The sequence below is a fragment of the Pongo abelii genome, chromosome 4, assembly GCF_028885655.2.
Source record: "Pongo abelii isolate AG06213 chromosome 4, NHGRI_mPonAbe1-v2.0_pri, whole genome shotgun sequence".
In the NCBI taxonomy this organism is placed as follows: domain Eukaryota; kingdom Metazoa; phylum Chordata; class Mammalia; order Primates; family Hominidae; genus Pongo; species Pongo abelii.
The window spans coordinates 73,879,393-73,895,652 of record NC_071989.2 but is presented as its reverse complement, the minus strand read 5'-3'; the positions used below and the strand labels follow the sequence as shown (position 1 = coordinate 73,895,652).

General features: G+C 34.7%; 2 protein-coding genes across 3 annotated transcripts in view; one reads left to right on the top strand and one right to left on the bottom strand.

Moving 5' to 3' along the window:
• Positions 1-8,748, top strand: part of SREK1IP1 (SREK1 interacting protein 1) — a 50,519-nt gene extending 41,771 nt beyond the window's left edge. For both annotated transcript variants that reach the window (XM_009240744.4, XM_054556406.2), the window contains one exon: positions 2,306-8,748. In XM_009240744.4, coding sequence (XP_009239019.3) covers positions 2,306-2,499 — 194 coding nt within the window. In that variant the 3' untranslated portion in view covers positions 2,500-8,748. The remainder of the gene's footprint in view (positions 1-2,305) is intronic.
• Positions 5,291-16,260, bottom strand: part of SHISAL2B (shisa like 2B) — a 25,411-nt gene continuing 14,441 nt past the window's right edge. The window contains exon 3 of the mRNA XM_002815600.6: positions 5,291-9,007. Within this exon, the coding sequence (XP_002815646.4) occupies positions 8,892-9,007 (116 nt within the window). The 3' untranslated portion in view covers positions 5,291-8,891. The remainder of the gene's footprint in view (positions 9,008-16,260) is intronic.

Below are 16,260 nucleotides of genomic sequence, written 5' to 3'. Positions count from 1 at the left end.
TAATGATCTTTCAACTTTATGATGGTGCAGTAGAAATGTACTTCAAGTACCCATACAACCATTCTATTTTTCACTTTCAGGACAGTATTCAATAAATTACATGAGATATTCAATGCTTTATTATAAAATAGGCTTTGTGTTAGATGATTTTGCCCAACTAGAGGCTAATGTAAGTGTTCTGAGCATATTTAAGGGCAGCCAGGTTAAGCTATGATGTTCAGTAGGTTAGGTGTATTTTGTGTATTTTCGGCTTTAGATAGATTTATCAAGGCGTGACTCCATCGTAAGTTGAGGTACATCTGTATATTTCTTTTTTTTTTGAGACAGAGTCTCGCTCTGTTGTCCAGGCTGGAGTCCAGTGGCGCAGTCTCAGCTCACTGCAAGCTCCGCCTCCTGTGTTCACGCCATTCTCCTCCCTCAGCCTCCCCAGTAGCTGGGACTACAGGTACCCACCACCACGCCCGACTAATTTTTTTTGTATTTTTAGTAGAGACGGGGTGGTTTCACCGTGTTAGCCAGGATGGTCTCAATCTCCTGACCTTGTGATCCGCCCGCCTCAGCCTCCCAAATATTTCTTTTATAGTAACAGATTATTTATTTGGGCCTCTTTACCTGGAGCATCACAAACCTGAAATTAAATTAACTTTTCTGTGCACACTTAGCAGAGATAGTGCCCCCTGAAAGTGTTGCTATGCCACAGCCTGAAATTTTGCCTTAAAAAGGAGACTTCAGGCCAGGCACGGTGGCTCACTCCTATAATCCCAGCACTTTGGGAGGCAAAGGTGGGTCGATCACCTGAGGTCTGGAGTTTGAGATCAGCCTGGCCAACACAGTGAAACCCCATCTGTACTAAAAATACAAAAAAAATTAGCCGGTTGATTACAGGTGGGTGCCTGTAATCCCAGCTACTTGGGAGGCTGAGGCAGGAGAATCGCTTGAACTCGGGGGCGTGGAGGTTTCAGTGAGCCGAGATCACGCCATTGCACTCCAGCCTGGGCAACAAGAGTGAAACTCCGTCTCAAAAAAAAAAAAAAGAAAAAAAAAAAAAACTTCAGGACCAAAAAGCTAAAGAAAAAAGCGCAGGCAGGGAAGAAGCTTTAGTCAGAATCCAGAGGTCAAGTCAAGCAGGGTCTTTAAAACAGGAAAGTAGACAAGATTTGAGAAGAACAACTGAAGAGGCAAGGGTGCAGGAGAATACATGAGAAAATAAGCTTTAACAGATGATCGGAAGTCTAAGTAAGTAGACAAACAAGGAGGAAAAAGGAACACAACATTACAAAAATAAGGGAAAACTCTGAGTCACTAACGGAGGAAGGCAGTCAAGGAATTCACACACTATACAGACACAAAATAGCCTTGGAGCCCTGTAGTCTCCTGAATTTACATTGGCACCTCCTTTATATCCATCTCAGATTTTCTTAGTTTGAGTTTTAACTCCTAATATTTAGATCACTAAACTAACTCTTTAGATACGTTTTTTTACATTTTAAATTAACTCAGTTTCTGTCTTGTCACTCATATTTTGAGTTTGAGTATAGGTAGAATGTTGCACATCTCTGTAAGTAAGATCTTAAAAGATAGGGTTTTCTGTTCTTTTCTTTTTCTTTTTTTAATGAATATTAGAGGAAGGAATCGAACCAATTTTTCCAATTTAGTATTAGATTAATATTTTTCAAAAGCACAATGATAACCCATCCTTTTTCATTTATATATAGCATAAAAGCATCCTTTTGTAACTAATGAAAATTATTTTGTAATGCAAGTATTCATCTGTATTACTCTCCGTCTAGAGGGACCAAGTACTTGAAAAATCAGAAGAATTACCAAGAGTGCTTTTATTTTGCTAACTTTCAGCTTTCATTCATTCATATGAACGTACAATTATAGCCCTTTAAAATAGAGAATTGCAACTTTTGAGGCACTTTTAAGAAAATATGCGAAGTTATTATATAAGTGAATATAATAAGGCTTGGTGAATACCCCTTTGTTTGCCTTTTAGGATTTTGAATGATATGACTGCATGAAAAACCAAAAATCACAGAAAAAAAATTTCATCCTTACTGACTTTAAAACTCATTACTAGTATTGAGTGGAACAGATACTAGTTTTGTTAGTTTCTGTGACCAAGCAGCAAAAATTCTAAATTCATCGTTTTAAGGGAATGCAAATATATGAAGCATATTTTAAGTTTATGTTTATACTCTCTACCTTACTCCAAGAAGAATTTAAGGCAGTTCAAATCCCACTGAAATTTATCTATCAGTCATAAATGCAATTCTCAGTCAGTATGTATTATTATCCATAGGTCTTACTCATCCAGTTCCACTGAAGAGGACACTTCAAAACAAAAGAAACAAAAATATCAGAAGAAAGAAAAGAAAAAAGAAAAAAAGAGTAAATCAAAAAAAGGGAAACATCACAAAAAGGAAAAAAAGAAGAGAAAAAAGGAAAAGCATTCTTCTACCCCTAATAGTTCTGAATTCTCCAGAAAGTAACTGAGACTTTGGCTTAAGCCATTAAATTTAAAAATTTGTTTTTAAAATGTGTTTGCCCTTCCTTGGAATTTGCTATATATTATGCTTTGCAATAAATCACAGCCTTTTCCATATAGACATTTTTCGTATTTGGGACCATTATCCCTCTGGCAATATATTTTTAATGTGCTATAACTGTAAAGTATTAAATCAGTCTTGTTACTTGATAGCCATGCCCCAAGTATAGCTATTTGTGTATACTAAACACATCATTTTTGGTATTTGTGTCTCTGTGTGTTTGGCTAGTGTTACTACTTCATAAGTTGATTGTAAAATGGCTTTACTGCCATCAACACAGTTCATCTACCTAGCAGTTAATGAGTATTGCTGAATCAGGTGTCTACCTTCCAATGATGAAGCAAGGTAAGGGGTAATGTTTTGCTCTTGACACAGAGAAATTTAATAGCTTTATATACTATAATATAATATCTTTTAAAGATAGTGAAATTCTTCAGTTTTTTAAATCTCTAGGGATTTTTTTTCAAAGTCATAGAAGATGCAGCTGCTTAATGGTCTTGACTAGGACTTTTTAAATGAATGGTGTCTGCAGGTAGATGATCGTGAAAATATCTCTAACAAAGTTTTACTCTTCTATGAAATGCAGAATTTCTAGTACCTGCCTCCTTTGTTTTTGTAATAATTAAAATATTTCTTGTATAAAGAGATTAGTTCAGCCTGTTAGTAAGTCTGCAGAGATGATGCTGAGTTGGTCGTGATTTTTAGGATAGACTCCTGGGTTGTTTTACAAATGTGCCATATTGGCATGTCTTACAGTGATACCTCAAACACAGAAATTTTTATTTAGGAAGATAGCTAAATCTTTATTAGAACTGATTTTTATTGTATTCAGTATGTAAATTTTATGAAGCTTGTTTCTATGAGTACTGTGGAAAATTTTATAAATGTGAGCATATATATTTATTTTGTCTGACATAATTTGTAGTTTTAAAGCAAGTTTCACACTGAACTTATGTTTTCATAAATGACCAGTTTGAGGTGTTTCTCTCTTTTACTTTAGTGGCAACCTCAAAAGCAGTGTCAAAAAAATAATTAAGTATTTTATTCTGTACTTTTTAAAATTTAAGAGCCAGGGAGTTGCATCATGAAAGCCTTTATATAATAATGGAAATTTTATATGGGTAAGCATTTTCAAACACATATTAGTAGATATGTTTTTTAAATTTCTATTTTCACATTGATCAGTGTCACTTTGCTTAATACTTAGGTATCCCTTATGTCCACTAAAGTAAATGCTTATGTTGTAGAAGCATCAAACATCAACCAATGTCATGGCACAGCACCAAAGATTGCAAATACCTCACTATGGTGCACTTAGAAATTTTCAAATTGATAACCTACAGATACGGCTGCAGGTGAATTCATGATAGTGAAATCAGCTAAGTATACTTAACCTCACAGGCTAGAAAGGTTTACTGATTCTTGTTTCACCTGGCACCCAATGTGGATACCCTCAGTAAGACTCAGGGAGCCTTATAACTCCTCTTAACATATGCTTATCCATGCTTAAATTCTAGGGAAGCTGTATCCACAGCCCTCTTCTATAATAGCATTGCAGCCATGAGAGCTCTCACCTTTCAGCCTTTCCATAACCTAATTTAGTCATTTGGGCCTCTCAAAAGGAAATGATTTTGTTTAAATAGGTCAGTCAGTTACTGGGAGAAAAAATACAGAGCCAGTAGGTTTTTAGGGATTTGTTTTGCCTTTGCTGCTAGTTTTTTGAAAATATAGTTCTTTGATTATCAAGATTTTAAAAATCGGTTTTTAATATAAAGCTTTTTTAAAAACGAGGCTGGCCCAAGTGCAGTGGTGTTTCTCTACTCCCACTGCTTGACTTGACTAGCCTTGAAAAAATAATAGTAAAATAAAATATTAAAAAATAATTAGAAAATGCTACAAAGGCAATAACCTCATTCCATTGAGTAAGATAGTTAAAAATGATAGTAATTGTAGCGAAATAGCTAATTACTTGTAAGTTTTATTACTGTTAATTGTAGAGATTATAAATTGGCTCATTAGGTTTCTGAATGGTGACACAATAATGATTGAGAAGAGCAAAAGTCACTCCTCGTTAACTAATGTAGTATGCAAATTAAAATATTTTAATGATCAGTAATTTTCCCCCCAGAAATTATCTTGGTATTTCTAAGTAAATTTCCCATAATTTTAGCATAGTTTATGAAATTGAATAAAAATTTATTTTCGCTGAAGTAATTTTCTTCTAAAATGATACTATTATTGAGATTGGATGCAAATCTCATGAATACGTTTTAGAAGAAAATTAATGAAATTCCCTCCCAGGCAGTATGTACCAGAAGGAAAACTGAATTTAGCAGCATAACAGTCCTGGTCATTCTAACTACTGTATGATCTTGAACAAAATCACTTAGTTTCCCTGGGCCTTGGTGTCTTTCATCTATAAAATATTGTACCAGATTATCTCTGAAATCACTTCTAGGTTTAATATATATAATTATCAATATTTTAAAATTCAAGCAATATTCATTTTAGAAATTATTATAAACAACATTCTATAATAGTAAAGGTTGAATTTATTAATATAACAGTTAAACACATTCAACTTCTTCAAGCAGATAATTGATATTTGGTTCATATTCTTACAACCTAATGCATGTCATTTTCACCAAATGCAGACAGAATTTATATTTAGGTTTGCATCTGGAACTAGATTATCTGGCACTTTATGGCCATTATTTTTGGGTTGATGGACCTTCTCACCACACAATTTCCCCTTTTTTTTTTTTGCATATCATGTGTTGGCTGATATTTCTCAGAGGTATCCCTATTTCTTCATACTTAATATACATCTCCATTTACATCTTTGGTTCTCTGAGGTCAAAACACAATAAATGAGAAGTAAAACAACTATATGTGTTTGTATTTACAACTGTATCTAAAATTATATAACCCTAGTTTACCTTCAGAGTAAACTAGGCTGAAGAGTTGTTAATAATGTTGATAAAAATGCTATTGAATCCTTTCTTCAACAAATATTTATTGAGTACCTAACGTGGCAAATGCTGTGCTAAGTCCTGGGGATACAGAGATAAGTAAGACACATTTGCCTCCCTGAAGGACTTCATAGTGTAGTTGGTAGGAGAAATACCAGAGCATACACCGTTAGATAATTAGTGCAGTAATTGACATGAACATGAGTTTATAGAAACTCAGGGGTACCTAATGTAGTCTGGATAAATTAGAAGAGGCTACCTAGAGAAAGTAGTGACTGAATTGCAATTTGATTAAGGATAAGAATGAGGGTTATGGCAGTTCCTGACAGATTGAGTACTGTGAACAAACACCAGATGTAAAACGAGCTGTGTTTTGTGTTTGTCAAGAATTACAAGCAATCTGGTGTTGCTGGTGTATCATAGGCGAGGCAGGCAGTGGTAAGAATTGAGACTACCATTTTAAGTTCTTAGGAACAGGAGGAAGGAGTCGTGTGTTCCGTGTTTAGGAGCTTGAACTGTAATCTGTAAGCAATGAGACACCATTAAAGAGTTTTAAGGGGGGCCAGGCACAGTGGCTCACGCCTGTAATCCCAGCACTTTGAGAGGCCGAGGTGGGCGGATCACTTGAGGTCAGGAGTTCAAGACCAGCCTGGCCAACTTGGCGAAACCCTGTCTCTACTAAAAATACAAAAATTAGCCGGACGTGGTGACAGGCACCTGTACTCCCAGCTACTCTGGAGTCTGAGGCAGGAGAATCACTCGAACCCAGGAGGTGGAAGTTGCAGTAAGCTGAGATCACACCACTGTACTCCAGCCTGGGCAACAGAGCGAGACTCTATCTCAAAAAAAAAAAAAGGTTTTAAGGAAACAAATGACTTTTATTAGGGTTTGGTTTTATCAATTTCATAATCCGATTAATCCCACCATTTTTAAAAGATGAAATTGCTTTCATTAGAAGGCTACATAAAATATAATTTGATTATTTTAGGCTCTATTATTAGACTCACATTTCTTTCTATGGTCTCATTTCCAAAAATTACACAGTAACCTAAATCATCTAAAAACACATAAAGCTACTGTATTCTTTATTAGACCCATCCCCAGAGTTACATGTACATGTACATACTTTGAGATGTGTTTTGTTCTTAATTGTATTTTAGGTTATTTTTGACTGACTTAAATTCTATCACTATTTTAATATTTGTTAGGTCCAAAAAAACCATTTAGAATATTTTTCAGTGTACAAAATGTGCTGTAATTTAATAAGGCCCCTTGCTTTTAAAATTTGGCTTAACCTGTGAAGCACAACTGCTTCAGAGTTACAGAGAGACATACCAGTTGGTCCACTGGATGAGCCCTGTGGTTCTACCTCAGGTAACCTAGTGATAAGCTAGCTCAGCAGGGAGTGCTTCAAGGACTCCAGCTGATCCTAGTGCTGAGACCAAAACTTCCTGGACATTGGGTGCCCAAGAACAGTAGGTTTCTTATGCCAGTGTGACAATAATCCCAGTTGCGAAGGCCAGTCTTCTGATCTCAATATCTCCTCCCAACTCCTCTAAAAATAGGTAGAGTGGCAGAGAATTGGGGTGTCATTTCTATAGCACAACCCATGATGCATCCAGTCATGCCTGACCCCACTATGCCTTTCTCACAAATTGGGAGGAGTTGGGGCAGTGAGTATTTTTGCTAGCTCTGTCTTGTTTCCTGCTTCTTGTGCCATTTATAGTCCTTGCCCATGAGCAACAAAAGTAGAATGGTGCCAATGCCTTAACTAAATTTTTCTCAACCTAGATTTTCACCTGAGACAATATGGTAATATTATTAAGTTACTGTATATCAAGATAGCAAATTTTCTGGGATACTTTAAAATCAAAGTTGTATCAAAGATCAAGAAGCACCCATAAAAGCTTTATGAACTTTCACAAAAAATAAGTGAAAATTCTTTGTTTTTATGGCCGTGTAAAATGTCATTTTTATAATGGAAATGTCTTAATTTTCAAACTTAACATATACTTTAAGCAATTTTAATATTTAAACATTTGCAAAATTGTCTTTTTGAATGTGAAGTTCAACTTTGGCAGTAGGTTGTTGCAATAGTGATCTGGAACTATGGTGCCAGTATAGCCACATAGCGTTATTTAAATTAATTAAATAAATGAAAAATTTTATTTTTTCAGTTGCATTAGCCACATTTTAAGTGCTCAGTAGCCACATGTGACTGGTGGCTACCATATTAGAGCGGATATAGAAAGAACATTTCCATCATCACAGAAATTTCTGTTAGTTCTCGTCTAGAAGATAACCTTAGTTCTTGGTAGAAATTTTGACAGGCTAATGACGAAAAGTTTGTAACCCTGAGCTTTGCATGCCCAAGAAAAATAAGGTATTCTTTTTTATATATCAGACCAGAGAAGCTGTATTCAGCACATTTTGAAATGCTAGTTTTTGGCTATGGCCATACCACCCTAAATATGCCAGATCTTGTCTGAAATGCTAGTTTTCTGACTACAAAAACTTTACAGGACATAGTAGATATGCTCAGTAGAGCTGCTTAAAATCATTCCCTTTTTTTTTTCTGTTGAATTCTATTACAAAACCAGGTCTGTGTTATAATAGAAAACACTTATGAATAAAAATCTTTAAAAATTATAATTTGCAGAAATTAGTTTTATTTCTAGATTTCTAGGTGATATTAATGTGATAGCATTAGGTGGGACCAGGGAACTCATTTGTTTTGTAGCTTTCATTATACAGATTATTTAGGAAATATATCAGCCAAGGATTTTTTGTTATGCTTATCTCTTGAAACAAAATATTGTACAGATTATACATTATGATTTTTTTGTTACTGAATATATTGTTTGTGCCCAGAAAAATCTAAAAAGATGTGGGTTGACTTCTAAGAGACTTAAGAACAAGTCACCTCTAGTTTATAAGACAGTTCCCCTGATATTTACCTATCCAGTACCATCTCATAAGAATAACTGCCTGTAAGTATCAGAAAGTTGAGAAATGCTGATAATGTGACATAAACTTCTCATTGTTCTTCACTGAGATAGGATTGCTTATCTTGTTATTGATAAATTATTTAATTTCTCCTGAATAATTAGCATAATCTCATGTGATACAGAAACATCTTAATTAGCAAATAAAAGTAAATTTATACAAAGGAAAACCAATAAAACCTTAATGTGCGTTTAATAAAGTAACTGAATGACCAAAAATGCAGCTGTGTCTTGCTTTGTGAGTGACGAATTTTTGAAAAGCACTATTACAAACCGTTTCAAATGCATGCTTTATTTTTCTTGCCCCATCTCTTCAGTAAGCACTTAAAACACAGAATTTTTAGTTAATAAGCAATGTGGATTTATGTTGCATCCATTGTTTTTTCTTGAATTATATCATCAGCTTCATAGTATGTTTCATTTGTTGCATTTGATGCTGCGTTTGAATTGAGGGCTTTGGTTTTTCCATTTGACTTGCCTGCAGATACACAAAACAAAATGAAACAATTATTTGAAATTATGACATCGTTTCACTTATAAAAATTTGCACTTAAAAATAATTTTTGTAGCAATATTGAAAATATGATGTCCTGAAATGCTATGTGTATGAGTGAGAATTGAGTTATTTTGAAGTGGTTTTTGAGTATTTCCTTATGAAAGTCAAATAAGGGAAATAATTCAGTAACAAAAAAATTGATTTCCATGCTTACCTTTTTTCCTCCATGCTTCTATGAGGAAAATAACTACACATTTGATAAGAAGGTAACAATTTCTGAGTGACTTAACGGAAGTGTGACTGTCCCTCTCCTATGCATAAACTACATTAAAGCCAATCGTAGTAACTTGCCCAACCTTAAGGCTTTGCCATTATAACTAATTTAGATGTGGTTTATTAAAAGGACACAGTTGTGCCACAATCCCATTCACTCACTCCATATAAATATGAGTCCAAAATGAGCAAAGGTGAAGGAATATGGATCTTTGCTGATCGGAAGTTAGTCTAAACAAACATAGCAAAGAAATGAATTATTCAATGAATAGTGTTAGGAAAAGTTGAATGATTGTAGAAATAATTAATGTATCATTTCACCAATAGAAAATAACATAAATATGTAAAAAACAGTGGAAGAAATCACAGACATTACTAATGACCTCAGTGTTGCTAAATGCACAGTCCAGTTCATTCTCATCTTATTTGATTTCTTAGCAGCAGTTGATCCAGTTATTTCCTTGGCTTCCAGGACACCATTCTTTTTTACTCCCTGCTACTTCACCATTACTAATTACCTCCATGTTGCTAAATCCACAGTCCAGTGGCCAAAAACCTCTGGTCCTTGATGCCTCTCTTTTCTCTCACCCTACATCCAATCCATCAGAAATCCTTGTTGACTATACTTTTAAAATACGTCCAGAATCAGACCACTTCTCACCATTTTCACTGCTACCACTATTCTGTTTTCAGCACAACATTCAAAGAGCAATTCTTTAAAAAATAGTTGAATCATGCCCTCTGCCGAGAACCCTCCATTCACCCAAGTCTTATACAGTGGCCTACATGATTTCATACACACACCATTACCTCTCTGACTTCATTTTTTTCTACTTCATTCTTTGGTTCACTCCAACCTCTTTGATTAAACATTTCAGGCATGTTCCAGCCCTTGGGACTTTTGCGCTGACTATTCACTCTGTCTACTATGCTCTTCTTCCAGATAATCTGCACAATAACTCTCTTTTTTCCAAGTCCTTCCTCAAAAGTCATCTTCTCAATAAGACCTACCCAAAGCGTTATTTAAAATTGCAGCCTCCATATCCCCATCACCAACCCCTTCTGTCCTCCATTTTTCCCCCCAAAGCACTTATTAACTAATATAATTTACCTATTTATCATGCTTATCAGTTATTGTCTATCTCCTCTCACTAAAATTTAAGTACCACATTCCAAGAAACTTTTGACTATTTTGTTCATTAATGATGTGTCTATAAAAATGCCTTGCACATAGTTGTTCAATAAATATTAGTTGAGTGTATTAATAAAGGATAAGACAGAAAACTTTAAAACTGGGTAGCAAAAGACAAGATTGAAAACCAACTAGCAAAAAGTATTTAGAGCAAATGATGCATGTCTAATATGTAAAGATCTTACGTATCAACATGTAGGACATTAACACCTTTTAGTGAGTGAAGAAAGTGACAGAGAAGATAAAATGGCTAATAAACATGAAAAAGTTTTAATCTTGCTAGTCAGAAGGAAATGTAAATTTGAAAGGTGAGAAACCATTTCTCATCTCTCAATTAGGTGAGGATAAAAAGTAATTTTTCTTGGTCAACTGTGTAACATGATGGGAGTGTAAATTGGTGCATACTTAAAAGTGTCAAATGTTCCTACCCTATAATTCCACTTTAACAAGAAATTCCCAAGGAAACCATCAAAGATGAGATCTAAAGCTTATAGACATCTTCTTCACTGGTTATTTTAAATACCAAGAAATGAAAGTACCTTAAATTTCCAATGATAGAATTGCTAAATATCATGCCTGAGATACCATGCAGCCATTTAACTTTAAAAAAAAAGTGGTTTCTAAGAAATACTTAATTACATGGAATGTGCTTAGAATACGATGTCAAATGAGAAGAATGTAAAACTATCAGCAATATAATGATAGTTAATACTTACATAGCACTTAACGCATAACACTATCAGCCTGTCTGGTAAAGCCCTTTAGGATCACACATAAACTTGGTTAGGCTGATGATCTGGTTCTGCTTTCCTCTTCTGGCTCAGTTCTCCCCATTACCCTCCTTGTCTTTGGTGGTTCAGATACCCACAAGTCCTGTTTTCCCCAAACTTTCCCTGGTGTCTCCCTCTCTGCCCCAAGCCTCTTCCAGCTGCCTAGTGTCTCTAATTCTCCAGCCTCCTTTGCTTGAAGAATTCTCCTTCAGGTTTTAGAAAATCTGCCACAAACCTCCCTAAGGGGTAGTCCATTAGCCAAGACTCCTTCCATTAGAAGTAGCTACTGTACATCCTCTTCTTTTCACCATATAGCATGTCTTCTGGATATGAGTTTTTATTTTTTTTTTTAGGTGAATCTAAACCTTGCCTTTAAGTATGCTAATACTTCCTGGCTTTGCATATTAATTGCTTTCTATAACTAAACTACTTTTTGTAAGTAAAAATATATATTAAAGATACTTTTCTATAAGTAAAATGCTTTCTAGTATCAATCAGGACATCCCGCACTCTGGGACGACTTCATGGTTCAACACTCAAAGGACAATATTATTTACAAGTTTTGAAAGACGTCTCACTGCAGCTTCCATATCTCACCCATAAGACTGAAACGTGCATGGTATTGATCTCTAGGCTAATATTAGAAGCACTGAAATTTAAAATCTGGGGCCTAGAGTGGCACAATAATGACTTTATTTCAATTACTTCTCTTCTGAACTATTTTTGGTAGTAAAATAAGTTACTTAATATTCTACTTCTAAATATGCAATCAGTATAATTTGATTTTTAAAAGCTAATTTGTTGTAGGCACAGCATTTGCTAGCCTGGAAAATAGCCTTTGCCCAGTCAGCAAGCAAAGCTATTTAAAATAAATATAGTAGAGAAAGATGGCATGAAAAATTTAAGAAATAAAAAATAATTGACTTTGCAAAGTAAACATTTTCTAAAAATTAGATTCAAATTTAACAAATAATAAACAAGGTTTATGGAAATTATATCTTATTGTCAAGATGATTAAAAAATCAGATAGGCATTGTATGGATTGTTTTTAAGATTTTGAAAGGTAGGTTTAATTGGCCTCATGCTGTCTTTATTAGGGCTTATTATTCTGGAAATTAAGTCTTTTCTCTCAAAGAATAAAGGTTTTCACCTGTTTTTGAAATCTTTATGTTATCACTTTGGTTAAATGAATGACTTATTTTGCAATGACCAGTGATCCTATTTCATGATATCAAGTGTTTTAAACTTTTTATATTTGACACACTTTCTAAAGTCAAATTCTAACTTGAGTCCTCATTAATTTTTTGCTATTAGTCCCCAGAAGTCCAAAAGAGACATATTTGGCTTACTGGTATAGAAATCATACAGGAAGCATTGTCAAATATGAAATGGTGTTTGGTTTTCTTTGGGCTATATTTGTATAAATGTTATTGGTATGTGTTCCAAAATTATGGGAAACTCCTATAATTCTAATATGACTTAGAGTATGTTATTAATAATTATAATTATTATGTAAAACTGTTGTATGCCACAGAAGTAACAAATTGCTAGTAAAATGTGGTTTTAATAATGGCTGTCCTAAGACTTCTCTTGTTTTGATCCTCTTCAAAAGGTGGTTTATAATCAGCTGTAGGACTTTGATGGGTGCTCTTGAATGCAGGTTTTTTAATAACTTTGGAAATTGTGACATTAGAATACAGGAAAAAACTTTCAGGACTCTCAGAGAGCTGAAATGTTCATGAACATCAAACAGGACCAGAGTTAACTGCATGGACTGAGTTAAAAGAAGACTGAAGTAATCTTTCTGACTTTTTGCTTAAAATGTTGCTGATCTTTTGTTTTGTTTTCAGAGTGAAGAAAACTTCTTTTTAAGCTATTTACAGCTTTTAACAATTGAGTAAAGTATACTCCTGTAAACAAAATTTGGAGCATATTTCTCTCTGCCTGATTTCTCCAGAATTTGGAAACTATTTGTGAGTTTTCTTAACTTATGGCAATATAGTTATTTGTGTAAGTGCAATAAGAATGTTTTCTTTTGCAACAGGACACGATTGGAGAAACTGGTTGTTTTACCAAGCCTTTGAATAGAATAGCATGCTTTCCTTTAAGGAATCAAGCTTAACCCATAGAGCCAATAAAAGCCCTTTGGGGAAAACTGGCCTCATTCCATGTCCTCACGGTCCCTGTATAGGGCTCCTAACCTGTGGTAAGTAAAGAATGTCACATTCTAACAGACCCAAGAGGCCCAAGTTATCTTGGGACCTCAAGAGGAGAGGAAATTACACAACTCATAGGTATTTGAGGATACAAACTCATGGCTGGGCTCAGCTAAAAAAAAAAAAAAAAAAAAGGCTTATCTGAGATTCCTTGAGTTTCATCAAAGCCAATCTTAAAAGCCTATTTCAAAAATAATTATCCTTGCTGCCCTTTATACAAATAATCAGGCCAAGCATAAGACTAAAGCTTATTTTTGCAAACAAATCAGTCCTATTATTTGTTTTTAATAAAAATGGGAGACTGGAGAGAGAAAAACTGTGTTTCAAAATGAGCTATAGTACACCTGTTATTAGATTCTAGTCTTGCCTAGACTAGAATTTTTATTATTTTCTACAGTTTGGACTGAATTCTAAAGTTTTTCCAGGCTACAAATCTCCAAAATAATGTTTTTAATTTAATTTTTGTTCTTTCTTTTTCCTTTTTTCCCTATTTTTCCTATGTTGAAATCACTGAAAACTAAGCCGTGCTTTCTTTAAAGCCCTGCAAACTGAAGCTAGACAACTTAAGCTTTAGAAGAAAATAACAGCAACCTATTTACATACATAAGCCACTTCAAAGTAATATGGCCTATATTGATTTACCAGGATTGTTCTGTTTTTGTTTGTTTTCTCTCTTCCTCCCCCTATTTTTCTCTTTAATAGGACATGAGACTTAACAACCTGCCAAAAATGAGCTTTCCTCATAATGTGGGATCTACCCATCTAGGAATGAACCATACTAGCCATGAGAGATCAGACAAAACCTGAGACCAGACTCATTTTTCTTCTAAAATGCTTTCTCCAAAAGATTTTAAAAAGAAAAGGATGGAAATGTGAAAGGAAAATAAATAAATCTTGGGACTTCAAAATCACTAAGCTAAAGAGAAAAGTCAACCTGGGAACTGCTTAAGGCAAACCTGCCTCCCATTCTATTTCAAAGTCATCCCTCTGAGGCTCAGCTAAGACAAATGCATATCTGATTGCTTCCTCTCCCCCTACTGTTTATGTAAAAATGCAGATTCACTGAGCCAGACTAAATTGTGTATTTAGTGGAAGGCTAATCAAGGACTCAAAAGAATGCAACTTTTTGTCTCTTATCTACTTCTAACCTGGAGTTGTCTCACCTTACCAGACCAAACCAATGCACATCTTACACATTTTGTTTGTGTGTTTAAGACAGTCTTGCTCTGTCACCGGGCTGGAGTACAGTGGTGCAATCTCGACTCACTGTAACCTCTACCTCCTGGGTTCAAGAAATTCTCCTGCCTTAGCCTCCTGAGTAGCTGGGACTACAGGCATGCACCACCATGCTCAGCTAATTTTTTAATTTTTTGGTAGAGACGGAGTTTCACTGTGTTGCCCAGGCTGGCCTTGAAATCCTGGGCTCAAGTGATCTGCCTGCATCTGCCTCCCAAAGTGCTGGGATTACAGGTGTGAGCCACTGCACCCAGCCCATCTTACACATATTAACTGATGTCTCATGTCTCCTTAAAATACATAAAAGCAGACTGTATCCCCACCCACCTTGGGCACATGTCTCAGGACTTCCTGAGGCTGTGTCAGGGATATGTCGTTAACCTTGGCAAAATAAACCTAAATTGACAGAGACCTGTCTCAGATATTTTGGATTCACATTATATAATATTTGAAAATCAAATTAAGGTGTTTGTAGGCTATTTTTCACTTGTTTAATATTATTTTTACTCTTTAGTATCATAGCAGGTAAAGATAAAAGATCAAAGATTTAAGATATAAATTAGTTTTGTATTATCTGGGTGACATTTGTGTCTTATATAAGCACCGATTTAAGTATCTAAAATTTTAATTTTTTTTGAATTCCTGGAAATCTAAAAAGTGTAATGTTAGTTAAAGTCCCTCATGTTTCCAAAGCTTTTTACATACTTAAATTCATAATAGTTTAATCAGATGTTCAAGGTGTTTTGTCATAACCAATTTGGGGTTTTTGGTTTTTTTAATGGGAAATAAACTAAGGAAGTTGTTTCCTAACTTAGTCATTCCGGGGTTCTCTCTAAGTCATCCGCATTCCGATGCTCTTGTTTCCATTATATATTTCTCTGGCAACAACTGAAGGAATTCATCTAACTTGTTTACTCCCCTCTGAGATTAAAAGGCTTGCAAAATACATTACACTAATATAGATTTTTATTAATTTATGACTTGTAAAGACCTTTATTCCCCAGCTTCAACTCATTATTTACTTGGCTATTGGATCCTTCTAACCAGTGTTAAGTACAAAGATATTTTTTGATTGGCTTCTAAAGCCAAAGCAATTCCCCTAACAAAACCAAATTGCTACGTGAACAAGAAAAGATGTGTTATAAACACCATAACACCTCTAGCGTTCTATCTTCCTGCAGGTTAGACAAATCCAAAAGTGCTTTCAAGGTATATCCCTCTGGTAACTTAGAGTAATTGGACATATTGGGAAATAACTGCACTTAGTGGAGCTATAGTGATAATACAGTCCAGCTAACTGCAACTCTGGGATAATTTTAAAAGAGAAAGATGAAAATATCTCAGCAACCTCAGCTTTTCTTAGTTTTCTTTTAATAAATAGAAACTAGTTTCTTAACCAACAAAAGAGGGATAAAAACGGCTGCCTCTTTTCTGTCACAGGTAACAACATGGATTCAATTTAAATTAATCTGTAATATCATTGCAGAGATTTGTTACACATAAAAATTTTTTCTTATTTAATTTATTTTTCTCATTAGTGGAGTGGGA